General features: G+C 30.3%; 1 protein-coding gene across 1 annotated transcript; it reads right to left on the bottom strand.

The window, feature by feature from the left end:
* LOC109333452 (zinc finger CCCH domain-containing protein 20-like) lies at positions 5,497–6,863 on the bottom strand. Its single transcript, XM_019568940.1, has one exon. It carries the CDS (start codon positions 6,802–6,804, stop codon positions 5,734–5,736), a length of 1,071 nt encoding a protein of 356 aa, XP_019424485.1. The 5' UTR covers positions 6,805–6,863; the 3' UTR covers positions 5,497–5,733.

Here is a 21,822-nt window from a genome sequence, read left to right as displayed (position 1 = left end):
TGTAAGAAAAGGAAAGAACGAGAGATTCTTTGGCTGGGGCTACGCCGAAAGAAACGTTTTCTTTGTCGGTAGGAAGGGAGTCAAACCATTGAATGGTTTCTTTGTTTTCTTGTAATTTGCTAAGTGTTGTAATTGAATAATGTGTATGTAATTACATTGATTCGGTTATAGTGAAGGAAATCTCCCAAGTCAGCCGGGAGGCCTGGATGTAGTTTGCAGTGAACAACAAACGAACCAGGATAAAAATTCGCGTTGCAGGATTTGTTTTCTCTCTCTCTCTCTTTAGTGTTTTCAATCGATTAATTGATATATTGAATTCAATTGATACATTCTGTTCATTTGCTGTACTGGATGCTATTCTGATAAACAATCTGTAAGCTCTGTATTCGTTCCATTATCGGTTAACTGTTCTGCAATTAATCGTTTTCTGTAATAGCTTACTGTTTCTATTTAATCGATTAAAACTATTTCATTAATCGATTATCCTGTTTCTTTTAATCGATTAAGATTGTTCGGTTAATCGATTATCTTCATCCTATAATCGATTAATTAGGGGTGATTCAACATTAAGTGTTGAGTTTCGAAAAGCGGCTATTCTAACCGCGACACCTATTCAACCCCCCTTCTAGGTGTATTGTAACCACTGATACCTAACAGACTTAGTAGACTTTGGCAGCTTTGTTTTTAGTTTCATAACCTTAGACTTCACCACCTTGGCATTTTTCAGTAGATGTTCTACTATGCGAGGGGATGTTGTTAAGCCATGTAACTCATTCTCACTAGACCTAGAGTGTACTTTTTCCTAAATATTCAATACAAAACAAATCAATTACAGATCAATATACATACATATATATAATCGATTAAAACTGTTTAATCGATTAAAACTGTTGCGTTAATCGATTATCCTATTTCTGTTAATCGATTAAAATTGTTTCTGTTAATTGATTAAAACTGTTTTTTGTTAATCGATTAAGATTGTTTAGTTAATCGATTATCTTCGTCCTGTAATCGATTAATTAGGGGTGATTCAGCATAAATTGTTGAGTTTTAAAAAGCGGCTATTCTAACCGCGACACCTATTCAACCCCCCCCCTCCCCTTCTAGGTGTATTGTAACCACTGATACCTAACATACTCTTTTATTTAATGATTATTTGGCTTAATCACCCAAATTATGATTTAAAGTTTGGATGTGTAATGAAAATTTTATGTTTGAATTGGACCTAGAGTAAGTCATCTAATAACATGTTAATTCTAAGAATAGAATTAATTGAACTAATAATTGAACACTCAATTGTATTATGATTGATTGATTGTTAAAGAGACTAGTACTTGGTTATTTCAAATGTTAATTTGTTTATTGAAGGATTGATAAATAGACAAGAGATGATATTGAGAAATTCATAGGAGTTGCTGTTAGTATAGCTCATAACAATTCTGAATGATACAAAATAATACTTACTAGCTGAGTCACGGTGAGGTTGCTCTCTATAAGATGTTTCATAGCATTGCCCAAAATGTGCAAGCATGTTATCAACCACGTCATCTCAATGATAAAAAAGCTTAGAATATTACAAATTGTAAGAACCAATCTCGAATACACCCACCACAATATGCCTAATAGTATCAATTCTCTAAATGCCCACAATATGGTTACTCGTGTCAATTCTTTTCCCACAATTTGACTACCAGTATCAGTTCTCAAAATTCCCACAATTTGACTCCTTGTGTCAATTCTTAGTGCAACAGAAAGAAATGGAGAGAAGTTTGTCAGGAATGCATCGACGAAAATTAGGAGGGAGAAAGAAGAAGCTAAGTAAAAACATACTAAACTTGGGACAAGAAAATATGAAGGGAGGTGACTTCTATTTATAGAATGAGATTTTTTTTAAGTTTCTCATCTATCCTATGTGGGACTTCGGAGTTGTTTTTCTTCAAAATTCTTCTATTTGGGACTTGTGAGTTTTTAGATTTCACAATCAAAAGTTCTTATTTATGGCTTCCAACAAAACAAGTTCCAACAAGAATAATTATATTTTTAATATTAAAATATTGAATACTTAAAGAATGGATATTGAAATTTAATCTCGGGTTCTCCACATTCAATTCATTGTAAATTCTTTTACTTTTAATTTTATATTAGTCTTATCAAACAATCTTTCAAACAAATCCCTAGTGTTATCCAATTTAATTAAGATTTTCTAACCAATTTAATGTCAATCAAGTCCTCGGATACAATAACTTTTTAAACTTCTTTTGCAATAACACATTTTCCTATTTCATCAACCAATTTGTTGGTTAATAGCATGTGGACTAATGTATTGTCAAAAACTTTAGAAAATTCAAAAAATATTTTATATGGGCTACTAATGCATGTTGGCGGTTTTGGTGTACGTCAAATACATGAGTTTAACAAGTCTCTTGTGATGAAACTAGGTTGTGGTCTAATAAAAAACCCTACAAATATTTGGGCTAGAATAGTTAGAGGTAAATATGGTCATGACAATGAGATGATGCCTATTATCCAAAAGCATTACTCAAGTTTGGAGAGACATTTATAGACAAAATTCAATTATTGTTGAGGATTGAACTTGCCCCTTATGTTTAGACGAACCAAAAATGACTTCCATCTATTTTGTGATTTTAGGTATGTTAGACCTATGTGGAATATGTTGGACCCTTCAAACAACTACCACCCTTTTATACCACTAATGTGGTTGATCGGATAAGTGGAAAGCTCAACAATGTAGTGTTGGTTCCATAGAATAATATGAAAATACAAGACTTTTGTCTCCTCTTGTGGTCAATTTGGAAAATACATAATCAGGTGGCCTTCAATGTTAGATTATTTGACTTACATCAAGTGTACTACCATGTAATTAGGATGACAAAAGATAATAGTGTAAGCGCTCATCTTCAGTGGTTAATTCCATTAGATACTACTTCTTTGTACAGAAAGATTGTAGTGGATTGAATCCTGCCCCACCAGATTGGTTTAAATGTAATATGGATAGTTCTGTTAGGGGGACAATAAACATGGCTGGTTGTGGTGAGGTTGGTTGAGACTACTCGGGTAGATGGATTTTTGGTTTCTACAATAATTTGCAAGTTGCAAATTTCTTATGGGCGGAACTTCGGACCATTTTCTCAGTTGTTACTATAGCTTAGAGAAAATCTATATCAAAAGTAATTATTGAGAGTGATTCTTAAGTGTTGTTTATTTAGTCAATAATGGGTGTGATCGTCTCAACCCATGTGCTGTTTTGATCCATCTGATTAGAACCCTAGTTTGAAAGGGGTTGAATAATTCAGTGTGTCTATATTCACATAGAAGCTAATTATCTGGTTGATTGTTTGACAAACTTGTCACATGATATGGAGTTAGGAATGTAGATTGTTCTTTTGGATTTTTACCACTACATGTAACCAAAAAAACCATAAACAATTATAGTAATTAACCTTTCGCCTGAAATTGAATATTAAATATTATAATTATATGGTATATAATGTTAATTAATATTAATAATTTCAACTAGGTTGACCGTGTAAGCCTAAGCTTCAACCTACTTTTTTAACCCTTTAAGCCTCAACTTTTTAATATTTAAGCATTTCAACAAAATATCATTCAAACCATTTAATTTATGAAATGAATCAAACCAAGTCATCGTGTACAGTACATAACTAAGGTTGGAAAGATGTTAGATTGCCTACCAGTAACCTATTACCTAACCTAAAACACAGTATATCATATTATACTTTTTTCATAACAGGTCAGAGTCATGCTTTTTAAAAAAACCTATTTAAATTAACATATCAAACTTTAGATCATCTAAAAAGTCTATTAAACTTAACAAATTAACCTATTTAATTATTATATTCTATTATTTTAGTATATAAGTAATATTATTATATATGAAATTTTAATATAAAAGTGTATACAAAAATATGAAGTAATTGTTAAGTTATAATGAGTTTATTTAAATATAAGCATGCTAGAGCTTAGAATATAACATAGATCAAACTTTTAAATAAATTAGGTCTAGACTTAATTTTTTTTTAATAAATCAGACTTGAGCTCCTATATGATATATAGGTTCAGCGTAATAAAGATAAAATTTATCCAGACCAGTTTTCATCCATACTCATAACTTTGTAGTCCTATCTATTTATTAACTTTGAGCAACAGCATAAGGACTCCATGGTGCTCCGTGATTTAGCAAAATATGGATATTGACAATGCCTATTTTATTTTCAATGCAAAAAAATCAGTATAAGATTTGTATATATTTAAATGTTTATTTCATCTGAAAATAACATGAACGTTTATTTTTACGACATTAAACAATATCATATAACAAGAGTGATAAGTCTTCTACTTTCTTTTCCTTTCTCAATTGATATTTTATGATTTGGTTCTTATCCACTTCACTTGTCTTCCACCTTCCATATATTACCTAAATCCTGCACCGAAGTTAATTCCACTAATAGTACCAAACTAACTTCCATCAAATACAATAGATTTTCTTGGCATCTACAGTTTCATACCTGCACTACATTTCAGACTTGGCACTCATGTCCTAAACCACATGTACAAGTATAGGGTTCGTACATCTTAGACTTGCCTAGTAACTTGCACCCTTATTCCCACGTCACATTTCAACTCAATCTATTTCACGAGTATTCATATTCTTATTCTAATAAGAAATTACTTTATAATTTATTACAATTCTTTATGAAATAAAAGTAATATATTTTTTGTCTTATAATAAAAAATATAATTCTTATTCTTATTTAATTCTTATAATATTGACCTTTTTTCTCACAACATCTATCTATCTCATCTCTTTTATTTGGTCAAGTATAACCAATATTAAAAATTGTTGATATTTAAGAAAGTCAAAAAAATAAAAATAGAACAGAATAGGATATCCATATTCACCGTAATAAGAAGCTCTTAACAGCTTTGTCCAAGAATTTTTTTATCATTTCCAACCCAACCAAATGAGTTCATTTGCATTTACTATTAGAAGTTTCTTAAGTGATGAACTTGTCAATGCAAAAATCAAATCATATGCCAAACTGAAACCACAAGATTATTAAGCATTTCATAATCAGAATTAGAAACAGGCAATGATTACAGGAGTCCGGACTAAATTTGAAGTACGAAAAAATTAACTGTCACTAGAAATTATTCCTCAAGATTTATACACTTTATTCCATGTTTGTGACGGTTCCACTCGGTACATTTTTTCCTTTTACTCAATACCCCTACAGAGCAAATGATCACCGAGGCAGAGAATTGGAATAGTAATACAAATTTTACGTTACTTAAATAACTGGGTTACAAAGGACAAAGTGCATCCCCATTAGAAAATATCAAAATTTACATGAATTACAAGAGATTAGTAACTGGAATTGATAATAACATATGGGATTGTAATAAGAACAAGAAAAATAACAATAACATACATAATTCATAATCTGATGCCATCTATACAAAAAGCTTTGGATAGAGTTCTTATGTTGCAAAAAGAGAGATTTTGGTCTTCTTCACCCATCCCCTTCAGAATTAAATAATTAACATATACATCACATAAACAAAGTCTGCTTCCAAAATAAATCTTCCAATATTCCTCCCTCTGCTCACATTCATTACACACTGAGGAAGAAAAGCAGACAAGTAGAACAAAATAAACAGATTCTTTACTTTACTTCTCATCCCAAACCCAAATTACTGCTCCAAAACCCAACGAACATTGGAAGCTCCACCGGTTTTACCCGGACCCGAACCCGGTTTACCAAGAGAATTCTCTTTGCTCAACTTCTCAAACATCTTGGCCCTTATATTTCTTCCAGATTCCACCCGCTCCATCACAGGCTCCTCCACACAACAACTCTGGTCCCACAGTTCAAAACAATTAACCCCGGCCCGACCCGGCGTAGTTGGAGTGGAAGGCAGGCTGCAGAATCCGGGTCGGGTCACGGGTCCCATAGGAGATCCGAACCGAGGAGACCCAATTGGAATGTTCCAAGAAGATGGTAACGACTTCATCTTCTCAAGTTGCAAGTTTCGCAACGAGAACACCATCGACTGCGTCAACGGCGACACCGGAGGAGATTCCATTGGAGAATTCAATTCAGGAGATGGAATAAATTGCAGTGTTTTTAGCCGAAGAGGTGAACCATCATATGAGTCAGCGCTTTGAGGACTATGCTGAGGCAGAACCCTAAGTTGCTCCGCCGTGTGAGCGAAGAAACAGACTCTCCTCCGGCAACTGACACCGTCCTTACATGGCTGTGTCCGGTAACGCGCCGGGTGTAGCCAGCACTCGAAAACGCCGTGTGAGAATTCACATGCATCACCCTTCTGGCATCCACCTTTGCGAAAATCAGGACACGCCGTGCCGGAGTAATGAAAATTTCTCGGGTCACGCCGGCGTGCCTTCTCTCCGGGATGCGCGTACGGACACTCCGTCCAGTCATGTGACCTGCCACGCCCGCACCTCCGAATCTTGAACTCGAACATTCTAAAATGGTCACAGGAAAACGCATCCACTGGAGAATCCAACTCCATCGCCGGGATATCGAACTCAGAGTCACCGTCGCCGTCGTCGTTCGACGGAAGGTAACGCTGCAGCGCAGAAAGTGCTTCGTGCAAGTAGTACGGAGAGTAATCACCAGCGTTAACGGCATTAACGTCGCCGTTAACGGAAAGAGGGGAAAAGACAACGTCGTCGAAGAAAGACCACGGTGGCACGTGAGGCACGTGCACCGTTGGGTGGTGTTCTTCCCCTAGCATCATGGTATTGAATGAAATGTTTTTCTATGTTAACACAAACTCCAGCATTGTTAGAGGTTCAGTTTATAAACTGCTTCAGTAAAGGGATTTAACTGTGGTTAAGTTTTATTTTAACCGTGGTTGAGTTTATAATCAATGAACTCCTTCTCCAATATTTTCATTGCAGTTAAAGTTAGTGGGGGGTTTTCTCTATCACCGTTCTTGTGTAAATATTAACGTGACAGGTTGCTTCTTAGTTTGCCACGTAGATGAACAGATGTTGGTGTGGTGATAAACGAATATTGTATAACCCAACTCCTACCTGGACAGTCTATTACAGGATTATAAGAGAAATGAGATATAAAAATTATTTTATCTATCTTTATTTATTAATAGTATAGATATTATTTATCTATACTATCTATATCTACTAGCGTGTTGACATGCACTGTTGTGCCTGTCAATCCGTTTCCTTATCGTTTGTAATATATAGTTTGTATTTTATAAATTCAAATATAATTTTTTGCGCTAAATTTACAGTTGAATTTATTCAATTGGTCTAATATTCAATTTTTTAAATACATTTTTAAAATAAGAAGATAATAAGGATAAAATAAGAAAATAATATTATATGGTTTTTTGGTAGAAATAAAAAGATATTGAGGGCAAAATAGGAAAATACAAATTACACCATGATAGATGGTTATTTTGTGTCTTCCCTTTATTAATAGTATAGATATATTATAACTACCTACATGGTATAATTTTCACTTACCTATTTTGCCCTTATTAATTAATAATTATTACCATATTTTTCCATACAATAAAAAATATAGATGAAAGTTAGAGGAATTTACATCCACTAAATATATCAAACTACCACTGCATTTTTTAAATAATATCACAATTCATTTTTATATTTTTTTATCAAAAAATTATAATATCATGTACGAAAAAAAGTGATATAATTCTCTAAAATGAACTATACAAAAATTAAATATTCAATACTAAAAACTAAAAATGCGGGTCGGCAGAGACGGAGTGACTGCCAACACGCTAGTTACTTATAAAGGAAAAACTCAAAATAACCATCCACCATGATATAATTTATAGTTCTCCCTATTTTGCCCTCATTATTTTCTATTTTTTACTAAAAAAAACTATATATTACCTAATGTTCATCACCACCCAATGTTGTTCCATATTAATTGATTAACTTTTTCTTCTTTCTTACCTTATAACTACGAGTTTTCTAATGTAGAATATGAATGTTAAAAAATTGAACATTACACCTATCGAATAAATTCAACTATAGATGACAAATATTTAACACAAAATATTATATTGTCTGTACTACTTATAAAGAGAAAACTCAAAATAACTACTTACCATGGTGTAATTTGTGGTTCTTCCTATTTTGCCCTCACTATTTTCTATTTTTTACCAAAAAAACTATATATAACATAATGTTCATCTCCACCCAATGTATGTTCCATATTAATTGATTAACTATTTCTTCTTTCTTACATTATAACTATTAGTTTTTTAATGTAGAATATGAATGTTACAAAATTGAACATTACACCTATCGAATACATTCAATTATAGATGACAAATATTTAACACAAAATATTATATTGTCATTTATGATATACAAACTACACATTATAAATGATTTGAAAATGGGTTGGCAGGCTCGACACTATCTTTCAACACGCTAGTTAAAAATTAAGTTAAAATATTAATCATTAGATTTTTATTTATTCCATGTCTCATAATCTTAACATGGTAATAATAGTACCTCCTAGGAAAAGATCCAAATTGATATTGTATCTATATTACTTAATTAAGGGAAAATCATGAAGTTATTTTGAGCTTTTCTATTTCATATTTTATAACTTCTAATTTTAATTTATAACTTCTACTTACATCTTTATATATACTTATACTAATAAACATTTATTTTCATATTTTATAACTTCTTATTTTATTTTATAACTTCAAATTCCATCTTTATAACTTCTACTTTCATCTTTATAACTTCTACTTTCATCTTTATATATACTTATACAAATAAACATTCATTTCATATTTTATAACTTCTAATTTCATCTTTATATATACTTATACTAATAAACATTTATTTCGTATTTTATAACTTCTAATTTTATTTTATAAATTCTAATTTCGTCTTTATATATACTTATACGCATGAAGTATTTTATATAAATTTATATATTAATACTAATAGAAATTAGAAAATTCATAAAATAACTACCCATAAAATATTTTATGTTCTAATTTCAATAAGTTATAAAAGAGTTCCTAAGGTTATTGTAATATATTCCTAATGTCTTAATATATAACAATAAATTATAAAAGATTAATATATTTAAAACGATATTTATTTTATGTTCTAATTTAATTACGAATATACTGTTATTAAATAATAGTATAATTATATCATTTTTTATTATTTAAATAAAATACTACTTAATAAAGGGAAAACATAAAATAATTTTTATGAAGTATTTTATGTTCCACTATTTTATATTTTATAACTTATAATTTTATCTCTATATATACGAATATTAATAAACATTAAATAACCACGATGAAGTATTTTATATAAATTTCTATACTAATACTAATAGAGAACTATGAATTACACCATGGAAAGATGATTATTTTATGTTAGGATTAATACTAGGGAATAATTTCTAATTTCATGTTTATATAAATATCTATACTAATACTAATAGATAAAAGAACAACATAAAATAATTACCCATAGAATATTTTATGTTTCCTTATTTTATCTTTTATATCTCTAATTTCATGTTTATCTATACTAATACTAATAAACATAAACGAAAATATTAATACATAAAGGGAAAATAATAAATATCTCTAATTCATATTTATATAAATTATAACCATATCAATATCCATTAATATTTCTTACTTAAATTGTGAGAGCAATTTTTAAACCCCTCTCCCATTCACATGTTAACTTTATGTTTCAATTTTTTCATGTAAATTGTTGTTGTATGTTGCTTCAAGCTCAATTATTTATATGCTTCTTAAAACAAAAAACAAAAAACAAAAAACAAAAATACTTAACAAACAAAATGTGTTTTCACTGTTATTAATGTAAGCAGTTAAGTGATTTTTTAAATGTTCAATTTTTTTAAAAGTTATTGTTATTATCACATTCAAAAAAGATAAGATTTGCTACCACTAGGGGTGTAAGCGGTTTCGGTTTAAACCGCGAAACCGATAGAACCGAACCGAACCGAACCGCAAAATATGGTTCAGTTTGGTTTCGCAGTTCGGTTCGGTTATTTTTTTAAGGAACCGTTTATGTTCGGTTCGGTTTATGATTTTAGAAATTTAGGAACCGTTGGAACCGAACCGCATATTAAAGAAATATATACTAGAGATAAGGGAATAATGTTTTATTATTGTTTAAATTCTTCAACCAAATTTCTAGCTTAAATTATCAATTTTTGTATGAATTGTAGTGTTATATATGTTATTAAATTGTTATTAAGTTAATATTATATATGTTATTAGTTACTAAATTGTTTCCTAGTGTCTTATAATTTGGAACATATTTTCCAACTTATGTGATATGGAGTTTGAAACTAACATATATCATATATTGTTATACATGTGTTACTAATTATGAAATGTAAAGTTATAAATGTAACTATTATATATTTTACTAATTGATATATATGTTACTAATCATGAAGTGTATATATATGATTCAAATTTTTTTATAATAATAGTACTAATGTTTAAGAAAGCTTGATAATCTTGCAACAAAAAACAAGCCACATTTGAATTTTTAATTGATGCAAGATTTTTTATAAAAAAAAGTAAATGGAAAAACCGTGGAACCAAACCGAACCATTCAAGAGCGGTTTCGTTCGGTTCTTATAGTTAAATTTGAGGTTAATTGAGCAGAACCGAACAATATGTTTTTGATCGATTCTGTCACTAAAATGTACCAAAAACCGAACCGAGCCGAATTTTTACACCCCTAGAAACAATGATAAATGGAAGGGATATCAAAGTAACAACTCCTGCATGAAATTTAATGAGGATCTAAGAAACTGTAGGATTTTATGATCCCATGCAATATCCTATTCTCTTCCCAAATGGAACTTACGGATGCGATACAAACACAACAAGCCATAACAGTAGACGTATTACATGTCGAGAGTATTACAGTTACATGCTACAAGTACTTTTCATTAATTATATGTATACCATATTCCAACGCTTTATTATTTTTATTACTTCATTCACACATAATAATTTAACAATATTTATTTGTAGATTCGTCCCAATGATCAATCATTATTGTTACGATCAGGACGACTTTTACAATAATATGTTGTTGATAACTACGTCAAAGTTGAGGTGGGAAGGTTGAGTTGGATCCATCAAAATCAAAATCAAAATAATATTCGCGCTGAAGTGTATCAAGGTTTACAATATGCTTTGCATGTAGGAGAATATAATGCAAGTAACCGTTTGAAAAATTAAATTTTACGCAATAGTAACAATTGAATTTACCTCCATTTACACAATCATTTTATTATTACATCAAATGTTGGACAATGAACTGTATTACCATCATCCTTCATAGGCAGTCATCGAAAATTGACTCAGCGTTATGAAGATGGTATGACCATTGTGCTTAACGATGGCAAACCAGACATCTTTCTTACAATGACCTGTAATCCATCTTGGAGTGAAATCACTTCAGAACTCCAACAATTTCAAACTGCACAAGATCGTCCAAATTTGAGAGCAAGAATATTTCGATCCAAATTTGAGCAATTGAGGGCTGATGTCATTGATAAAGGCGTCTTGGGGATGTTAAAAGCTACATGTACATTACGGAGTTCCAGAAAAGAGGATTGCCACATGTGCATATGCTTCTTATTTTGGAAAAAAATGATAAATTACGTAGCCCAGAAGAATATGATGCAATTATGAGGGCAGAAATACCATACTATGAAGAAGAGTCACAATTACATCATGCGGTCTTAAAGCACATGGTTCATGGACCTTGTGATATTCTCAATCCAAATGCCCCATGTAAGAAGGATGGACACTACAAAAAAATTTACCTAAAAAATTTACATCTCAAACACGCCAAGGTAGTGACTCTTATCCAGAGTACAAAAGACGAAGTGACGAACTTGTGACTTTCAACAGATGTGTCACTATTGATAATCGTTGGGTTGTTCCTTACAACCCTTGATTGTTGCTAAAGTATGATTGCACATAAGTGTCGAGGTGTGTAGTAGCATCAAAAACATAAAATATCTATATAAATATTTTTTTACAAAGGCCCAGATCAAGTAGCAATGGAAGTTCATAGAGAGATAAATATTAATGAAATACAACAATATGTTGATGCATGATGGATTTGTGCACCGGAGGCCTTATGAAAAATATTTGGATTTAATCTTTACCAACTGTATCCTTCATTTATAAGATCACAAATCCACTTACAAAATCGCCAACAAGTACGGTTTTATGATCATAAAATGATCGATGACATTCTAAATCATGATCATAACTCAAAAACCATGCTTACACAATTCTTTGCACTAAACCATTTGGACGCAGAAGCAAGACATTATCTATACCCAGAAATTCCAAAACATTATACTTGGGACAAAGGCAATAAGCAATGGAACTGGAGAAGGAATCAGAGGAGGGTTTAGGTCGAACATACACAGTATCTCCATCGGAAGGATATTAATTCTACCTACGTGTTTTGTTGAATCATGTTCGAGGTCCAACCTCTTGGGAAGACCTACTTATAGTAAATGACACTTTCTTCCGTACTTTCAAGCAATCAACTTAGGAACGATGTCTTTTAGAGGGAGACGACAATATTCGTCAATGCTTAGTTGAAGCTTCAAACTTAAGAACACTAATTGCATTAAGGAGATTATTTCTTACAATATTAGTACCTACTAACTTTAGAAGTCTCTGGGAAGAATTTGAAAGCTATATGGTAGAAGATTTCCCTTCAGCAAGCTCTCCTAGTGGAAATAACTTTACAAATAAGCTTCTCAGAGATTTGAATGACATTTTACTTCTTCACGGAAAACAAATATCAGATTTTGACTTTCAAGCTTTAACATTACATGATCCTGAAGATAATTTAATACCAAGAATTATTCAAGAACAACTGTCGTTCCAAATTTCACATCAAGATTTGGATGATGTGGGAAAACTAAATTATGATCAATCATTTGCTTAAAACACCATCATGAATGTTATTGAGCATAAACAAGGTAAAAACTTATTGTAGATGGCCCTGGAGTAACAGGTAAGACGTTCCTTTATCATGCTTTAATTTCAAAATTAAGAACTATCGGACAAATTGTCCTGCAACTCCCACATCTGGAATAGCTGCAACATTATTACCTGGTTGTCAAACCGTGCATTCACGCTTTAAAATACCTCTATACCCAGATTCATCATCAATGTGCTCAATTAGCAAACAACCTGATCTTGTGAAACTAATTACACAAGCATCAACAATAGTTTGGGATGAAACACCAATGGTAAACAGATATGCTTTGGAAGCAGTAGATCGAACATTCAGAGATATTATAGGTTGTGATGCTCCGTTTGGGGGAAGTTGTAATATTGGGAGGATATTTTAGACAAGTACTTCCAGTGATACCAAAGGGTAATAACGTACAAATGATAGATGCATGTATCGTAAAGTCTCCTTTGTGGACATATACGAACGTCTTACATTTACGTCAAAATATGCGTTCATTACAAGACCAAAATTTTGTTGAATATCATATGAGGATTGGAGATGGTGTTGAACCAACAATCCATGATGATTTGGTAAAAATACCCCATCAGATGGCAATAAGGTGGGAAGGAGATGATTCAATACAACAACTTATACAGGAAATATTTCCCAATTTGGGAAGTCATTGATGGGATAGTTCTTATATGTCAAAAAGAGCTATACTAACACCTACAAATGAAAATGTTCAGAAATTAAATGACATGACTATCATTCATTTTCCAAGAGAAGATCATAATTTGTTATCTTTTGATGAGGTTGAAGGAGACACAAACAACTTATACCCGTAAGAGTACTTAAACTCCATTACTCCTGGTGCTTTACCACCACATATTCTAAAAGCAAAAAAGGTGCAGCTTTGATGTTGTTGTGAAACATAGACCTGAAAGTTGGCTTATGCAATAAGACGAGGTTACTTTGTCATGGAACTTACATGAATATGTTAGATGTGGAAGTCCTATGTGGCCAACATGCTGGACATAGAGCCTTTTTGCCTAGAATTAAACTAAAAATGTCAGACAATATGAGACTCCCTTTTGTTCTTATCAAAAAGCAATTTCCTTTGCGATTATGTTTTGCACTCACAATAAATAAGGCACAAGGAAAAACCATTCCCAATGTAGGTATTTATCTTCCTAAATATGTATTTGGGCATAGACAACTATATGTTGCTCTATCAAGAGTGGTTTCAAAAACTACCACAAAAGTTCTTATTAAAGAAGGAACAATTCAAGGGAAAGATGTTGATTTCACAAAGAATATTGTTTTTAAAGATATTCTATTGTGTTGAGTTTATGCTTTTAATGCTACTACATACATCTATATTTACATAACAATCATACTTCAATAACAACAAAGGATTGTAAGTGATGCAAACCTCTTTTGGAAGTTGTTGATATTGATCTATCTTGATTGGTGTTGCACTTTGCCCACGTTTTTATGGGCTATTTTGATGGTGAATTTTGGCATTGGAATGATATTGTAAGATAAAAGAAGATGGGTAAGATATGGGGTGGTAGGCGTCACAACACTTGAGTGTTGATAAGCCGGGTGATGTTCGCCACAACACTTAATAAGAACTTTTAATCTTGGTTCAGCCAAGAAGTTTGGAGAAGACAAAGCTCTCACACAAGGAAATACTCCTTAATTTTTAACTCAAAACAAACTTGTTTTCATTCAGCAAATTAGAAATACACTTATAGCCATGTTCAACACGAAAATAATGCAAGTAAATGTCCCACATGGGAATTCTTGAGTAATTAAATTACAAAATGCAACATACTTTGAATTTCCATGAAGTGGTCCAGCCAAGTGAATGAGAAATTCGGCCATCCTTTAATGCCCTGGTCCCCACGAGTTTAAGGAAGCAATTTTGGACTTTGAATTGTGCATAGACCTTGGCTGGATGCATTGCACGAAACTTACACCCACATTTATCATGTTTGAGTTCCTCATTCGGTTGTATTAAGTGGGTGGAGGCTTTGCATGAAAATCATTCTATTCATTTATCAATCTGGAGTTCCCCATTTGGATGCATTAAGTGAGTGCACGAAACTCACACCCTCAATTATCATGCTTGAGTTCCCCATTCGGTTGTATTAAGTGGGTGGAGGCTTTGCACGAAAATCATTCTCTTCATTTATCAATATGGAGTTCCCTATTTGGATGCATTAAGTGAGTGCATGAAACTCACACCCTCATTTATCATGCTTGAGTTCCCCATTCGGTTGTATTAAGTGGGTGGTGACTTTGCACGAAAATCACACCCATAATTAATCATTCTTCAGTTCCCAATCTAGTGCATTAAGTACAACCTCTCTCCAGCTTTTAATGATGTCAAATGAAGTTAATGCTATGGTCTCCACGAGTTTAAGGCAGCCTTTATTCTGAATTCAAATAAACAAAAGTAAGTTATAACTAGTAAAAACAATTAGGACACATTAAAGATGTCCTAGCCATGCCTTGGACACGGCCTTGGCCCAATTAAGTTGTTTGGGAATTATTTTCCCCATTTCGCCCAACATGTAAAGTCACATAATGAATGAAGTGAGGACTCACTTGAATTGAACGTGGAACATTCTCCTTGATGCCTTTCATGAGTAGTCTTAGTGCCTCTTGTACCCGTTTGGCCCTTGCCCTTGTCATAAGGCCACCTATGCCTCTTAATTCATCATTATCCAGCTTGGGCTCACTTGGGTTCACATCAGTAAGGAACAACCCAACAGTTCTAAACAATCATACATCTATTGAGAGTCACAGATTTACAATATCCAATTATGTACTCTACATAAGAGTTACTATTTTATATGCAATAAGTTTTCCAGTCAAAAAATTGTTTCTTCATAAAATGACGTATCAAGAATAGTGTCATCATTACTTTGACAATACATTATTTTTTTCTTCATGTTATCCTACTACTTTTCGGTCATGCAATTACAAATCCGGTAAACATTTTATATTTACTTTACCAAATTTCATTATATGAGGCAAACTATCTTTTTTATCTTCCCCAAAAAAATTATAGCAATTTTAGTGTCCATTTCAATAGGACATTGTGGCTACAATATTCATTACTTTTGTCTAAAACAAAGAATTATTTCTCAATTTCATGATTCATAACTTCTATAAAAAATTTTACTTGGTTTATCATATCTATTAATTTGTGTCATCATTAATACATAATTAAGAACGTAGTTGAAAATCATTTCATGATGATCTTCCATATTACGTTCTAAACATGATAAATTTATTTCAATTATTTGACTCTAATCATATACTTCACATCAACTAATATATTTGACATTTAAAACATGTAGACCACACGTTACAAACAATAAGAAAGCAGGTTGACATGCACGACAGTGTCTGTCAACACAGTAGTTTTTATAAAGCTTATTCATGTACCTTTATAAATAGTAAGAAATTTTAATAATTTATTTATCAGTTTTAGCATTTTAAAATTTATAAAATTAAAGTAATAATTACACTATACACAAGTACATAATAATAACTATAAATTAAATGAATAAACAAATATAAATTAATAATTATTATTAATAGTTACCAACAATTTTTTAAAATTACTAGCATGTCGACCGGCACTCTGTGCCGGTCACCCACATTTTTATTTTTTTCTGATATATAATGCAATATATAAATTCAATAGAGAATGAAAATTTAGAAGATAATATATGATATTTGATATGATATACATAAAAGTTATACAAATTTCTCATTTTGTACCTCTAATAATCATTATAGATGTTTTTTATGTTATTGTATTTTTACTTGGGTTGAGAAAGAGAGAAGATAGAAATAATAGAATGTTTGGAAGATTAATAATATATTAATATAAAAAATGAAAGTAATGTTTAGAATTTTAAAGTAGTTATTAGTAACACAAAAACATAAGATTGAAATATAGAAATTATATTATGGTGGTGGTTTTTTATTGTTTTGCCTTTATTAATTGTATAGAAGTATAAATATAAATAATTAAATATATAATTGTAAATTTATAAATAATTTTATCAAAATAATAATAATAATAATAGTTTAAATATGAAAATGAAATTAATAATTACAAATTAATTAATAAAAGATAAACAAATATCAAATACATAAATCAATATTATTTGTTCTTTTTAGTCATTTAAAAAAATTCAAAAAATAACTACAAGTTTTTAATAACATGTACCAATATACGCTACAAACTTTCAGATTCATAATATAAGTTCACACCTTCACACTAACACTCTCTTTGATAGAGAATGAAAATTTAGAAGATAACATATGGTAGTTGATATCATCTATATTTATTTATACTATATTCCTATATAGTATAAATAATTTCTATATTCCTATTTTTCCCTTCAAAATTTTAATTTAAAAAAACCATATAATCCTATATAACCATCTCAAATATATTAACTATAAGTTGCATATTTATACTACTTAATAAAAGAAAAACCTAACCTAACTTTCATGAAATTATTTTGGATTTTCCTATTTCATATTTTATAACTTCTAATTTTATTGTATAAGTTATATTTTCATCTATACATATACTTATATTACTAAACATTTATTTCATATTTTATAACTTCTAATTTTATTTTATAACTTCTAATTTCATCTTTATAACTTCTAATTTCATCTTTATATATACTTATATTAATAAATATTTATTTCATATTTTATAACTTTCTAATTTTATTTATAACTTCTAATTTCATATTTATATATACTTATATCAATAAACATTTATTTCATATTTTATAACTTCTAATTTTATCTTTACTAGCGTGTTGAGAGGCAGAGTAGTGCATGTCAACCCGCTTTCCTATTGTTTGTAATGTGTATGTATTCTACATATTAAGTTGTATTATATATTGTAATTTACAGTTGAATATATATTTGTTTAAGGTAATTGTTCAATCTTAAAGAAATGATGCATATACAATTGTGTTCATCAAGAATAGAGTCTTTTGATATCTTCACTTAATTTTATTTTCTAGCATGCTAACAGGCACTACCGGATCTGTCAACCGATTTCATATCATTTGTAATGTGTATTCTACATATAAAAGTGATTTTTTTATCTAATTAATTAAAATCTATTGAGTAAATCTATTGCATTGGTCACAATATATATCCATTAAATTAAAAAATAGGAATGCATGAAATATATTGCATTGGTCACAATGTATACAATTGAGTAAATAGTATGTGAATATTTGACATTTAAAACATCCAGACTACATGTTACAAACAATATGAAAGCGGGTTGACACACACAGTAATACCTTTCAACACGCTAGAAAATAAAATTAAGTGAAGATACCAAGACTCTATTCTTGATGAACACAATTGTATATGCATCTTTTCTTTAAGATTAAATAATTACTTCAAACGAATATATATTCAAGTGCAAATTACAATATATAATACAACTTAATATGTAGAATGCACATTACAAACAATAGGAAAGCGGGTTGACAGACATGATAGTGCCTGTCAACATGCTAGTATACATAAAAGTTATGCAAATTTCTCATTTTGTACCTCTAATAATCATTATAAATGTTTTTTATGTTATTTTATGTTTACTTGGGTGGAGAAAGAGAGAAGATAGAAATAATAGAATGATTGGAAGATTAATGATATATTAATATAAAAAATGAAAGTAATGTTTGGAAGTTTAAAGTAATTATTAATAATACAAAAGATAAGTTTGAAATATAAAATTGATATTATGGTGATGGTTATTTATTGTTTTGTCTTTATTAATAGTATACAAGTATAGATATAAATAATGAAATATATAATTGTAAATTTATAAATAATTTTATCAAAATAATAATAATAATAATTTAAATATGAAAATGAAATTAATAATTACAAATTAATTAATAAAAGATAAACAAATAGCAAATACATAAATCAATATTATTTGTACTTTTTAGTCATTTAAAAAAAATCACCTAATTGTACAACTAATTTTCTCAAAAAATAAACTACCTACACAACTACAAGTTTTTAGTAACATGTATCGATATACGCTACAAACTTTTAGTTTCATAATACAAGTTCACACCTTCACACTAACACTCCCTTTGATAGAGATGAGTTAGAGAGGAAAGAAAGATGAGAGGGATTGGATAGAAATTCTTCCTCCCTCCTTTGGTTGAGGAGAGAAAGAGAGAAAAAATTGTGGGTCCCATGAAAAATCTTTTCTTCTCAACTTTGAGAAGAAAGAGGTGAGAAATGGCACATTTGACATATTTGTCCCTATATCTATGTATTACTAACACTTATGAATTTCTATAATGAGACAAAAATACTTATATAATATAGTCTTCAAAAATTAAATTCAGTATATAATATTCAATATGTAAAAACTTTAAAAATTAAAATTAATAAACTTAAATTTAAGGTATACATATATAATTTTGAGCTACTACATATTATATATACTTGATTTGATTTAAGGTACTTTTATATATATATATATTAAAAAGTTAGAATTGTGAAAAGAGATTAAAATTAATTAGCTAAAAATCAACACTTAAGTTTATTAAAACAAATAATAAAATATATAATAAAATTTAAAAAATGTTATTCAATAATTAATTATATTTTTACTTTCTCTTTGCGTGAGGGACACTTTTGTTACTCTATATATAATATTATCTCTCTTCTTCTTTTCTATTCAACCAAACAAAGGAGAGAGAAGAAAACAACCACTTCTCTTATATTTCTCTACTTTTTCTATCATACCAAATAATATCAAATTCTACTATGATTCTCACATCTTTCTCAAATATTTCTCTCTTCTAATTTTCTCTTCTCAAACCAAAGAAATCATAAAAGCTCAGAGTTATACGTGACAAGCTTACAACTACACACTAGATTTGTCTAATAGATCTGTAGCCCCTACATTATGTGTCAATAGTACAAAAAGCTCTTTATCATATATATTATTTTCATCTTTTAATTTTCTAATCTATCTTTTTGAAATTTTGTCAATGCCCCATGGTATTTCCAAAGTGGTATAATAAGCCCCATAAAAGATGGCCCATGGTCCCTTAGTATAAATAAAATGAAAGTTACTAGATCTTTTACTATCATAACTGGACATAGTTTTGAATTTTTATCCACTAATTTGATCCCAAGTTGGGAAAACTGGGTAGGAAGTGCGGTTTGGAGTGGAGTAAACTAGATTAGTTTATTCAATTGGTGAATAAAAAATAACGGATGGGCAAAGAAAGCGTGTTGTTTTATTTATTGCCCTTATAAAGTCGTACGAGTTTTAATGTGGGCAAGCATGTTATTGAATTTCTTTTCATCAGTTGAGGACTTGGAAAGTAACGCATGCTGTTAGGATGACCGATGAGACTGCGAGTTTTACAATAAGTTTAATATATACTAACTAGTGGCATGATAAAATCTACATTGCTAGTGTATTATCGGTTATTGTGGGTTAATTAACCTTCATTTTTAAATAATTAATAAACTTGAATAATCTGTGAATGTATATTAGTAAAGTGTTGATTTGAGAATGTTCTATTTAATCCTTAGAATGATCAAAGACTTAAATATTCAATTTTTAGGAACAATATTTATTGAGAGGGAACAGTCACTCACCTTATAAGAGATTAGTTTATTATGAATGAATACATACTTTTGGTAGAAAAAATACTATGTGAATATATAGTAAAAACTTTATTCTGAAAATAAGTAAATGTTATAAACTCCTAACATTAAAACTTAGGGTATTTCAGTGTTATGACCTTTAACTCATTGTAATCCAATAAGTAGAACTAAATTCAATAAGAAAACTATGAACATCAGAAATGAAATAATGATCGAGGATTATCAAACCTTGGCGTGACTATGGAGGTACTTATTATCCATCTACAACATCAAAACTAGTTGCTAATCTAAGGATAATTTAATTGCACTATATTTTGGGAAGTTTCCACTTTTCTTAACATGTCATGTAACTTGCAATAACTTCACGTTCTTCCTCAACATTGGATTTTTAATGGAGCCATAACAAATAACAGTGCCTTAACAATTATAGGTCATTACTCCTAATCCACTGTTTGGACCAAATGTTTTGCAATGGGCTTAAAGAACTCAGGCCCATGATTAAACAACTGAATGGAAAATAATACATCTACAAAGTGAATTACCTAGATACTATTCGGAGTAAGGATAATGACAACCAACAAGATGTTGGTCTAGTGATATAAGTTTTTGTTAGATCTCAGAAAGATCGAAAGTGCAAGACATAGATCTAATGATGTAAGATCTTCGATCCATGAAACGACACTTGTTGAAAGGGGTAGTCAGCATTCCAAAAAAAAATTAATTCTTTAACTACAAGGTGAGAAGGCATACACTACAAAAAAAATACATAAATTCACTAATGAGAAGTGTAGCAAGTAATGACTTGATGGTTCTAGGGGAAATTTTCATGCTAGAGTGAGGCCCAAGAAAAGGAGATGGCTTCGGGAACATGAAAGAGAGCAAACTAGGAAGCCTTGAGGAAAGACATAGCAAGAAAAAGAATGGTTGGCCCAATAAGTTAAAAACAACTTGCGAATAAGCTAGGACTTAGGATTTTAGGAGAATGGTTACCCTAAAAGGTAATAATGTACGGTCAGTTTTTTTAG

Source organism: Lupinus angustifolius, chromosome LG18, assembly GCF_001865875.1.
Source record: "Lupinus angustifolius cultivar Tanjil chromosome LG18, LupAngTanjil_v1.0, whole genome shotgun sequence".
NCBI lineage: Eukaryota > Viridiplantae > Streptophyta > Magnoliopsida > Fabales > Fabaceae > Lupinus > Lupinus angustifolius.
The sequence above is the reverse complement of the archived record's forward strand: the minus strand, read 5'-3'. Positions and strand labels throughout refer to the sequence as shown.

What these genes read in the sequence shown, in the direction of transcription:
- LOC109333452 (XM_019568940.1), bottom strand. Translation starts at nt 6,804, where the DNA reads ATGATGCTAGGGGAAGAACACCACCCAACGGTGCACGTGCCTCACGTG.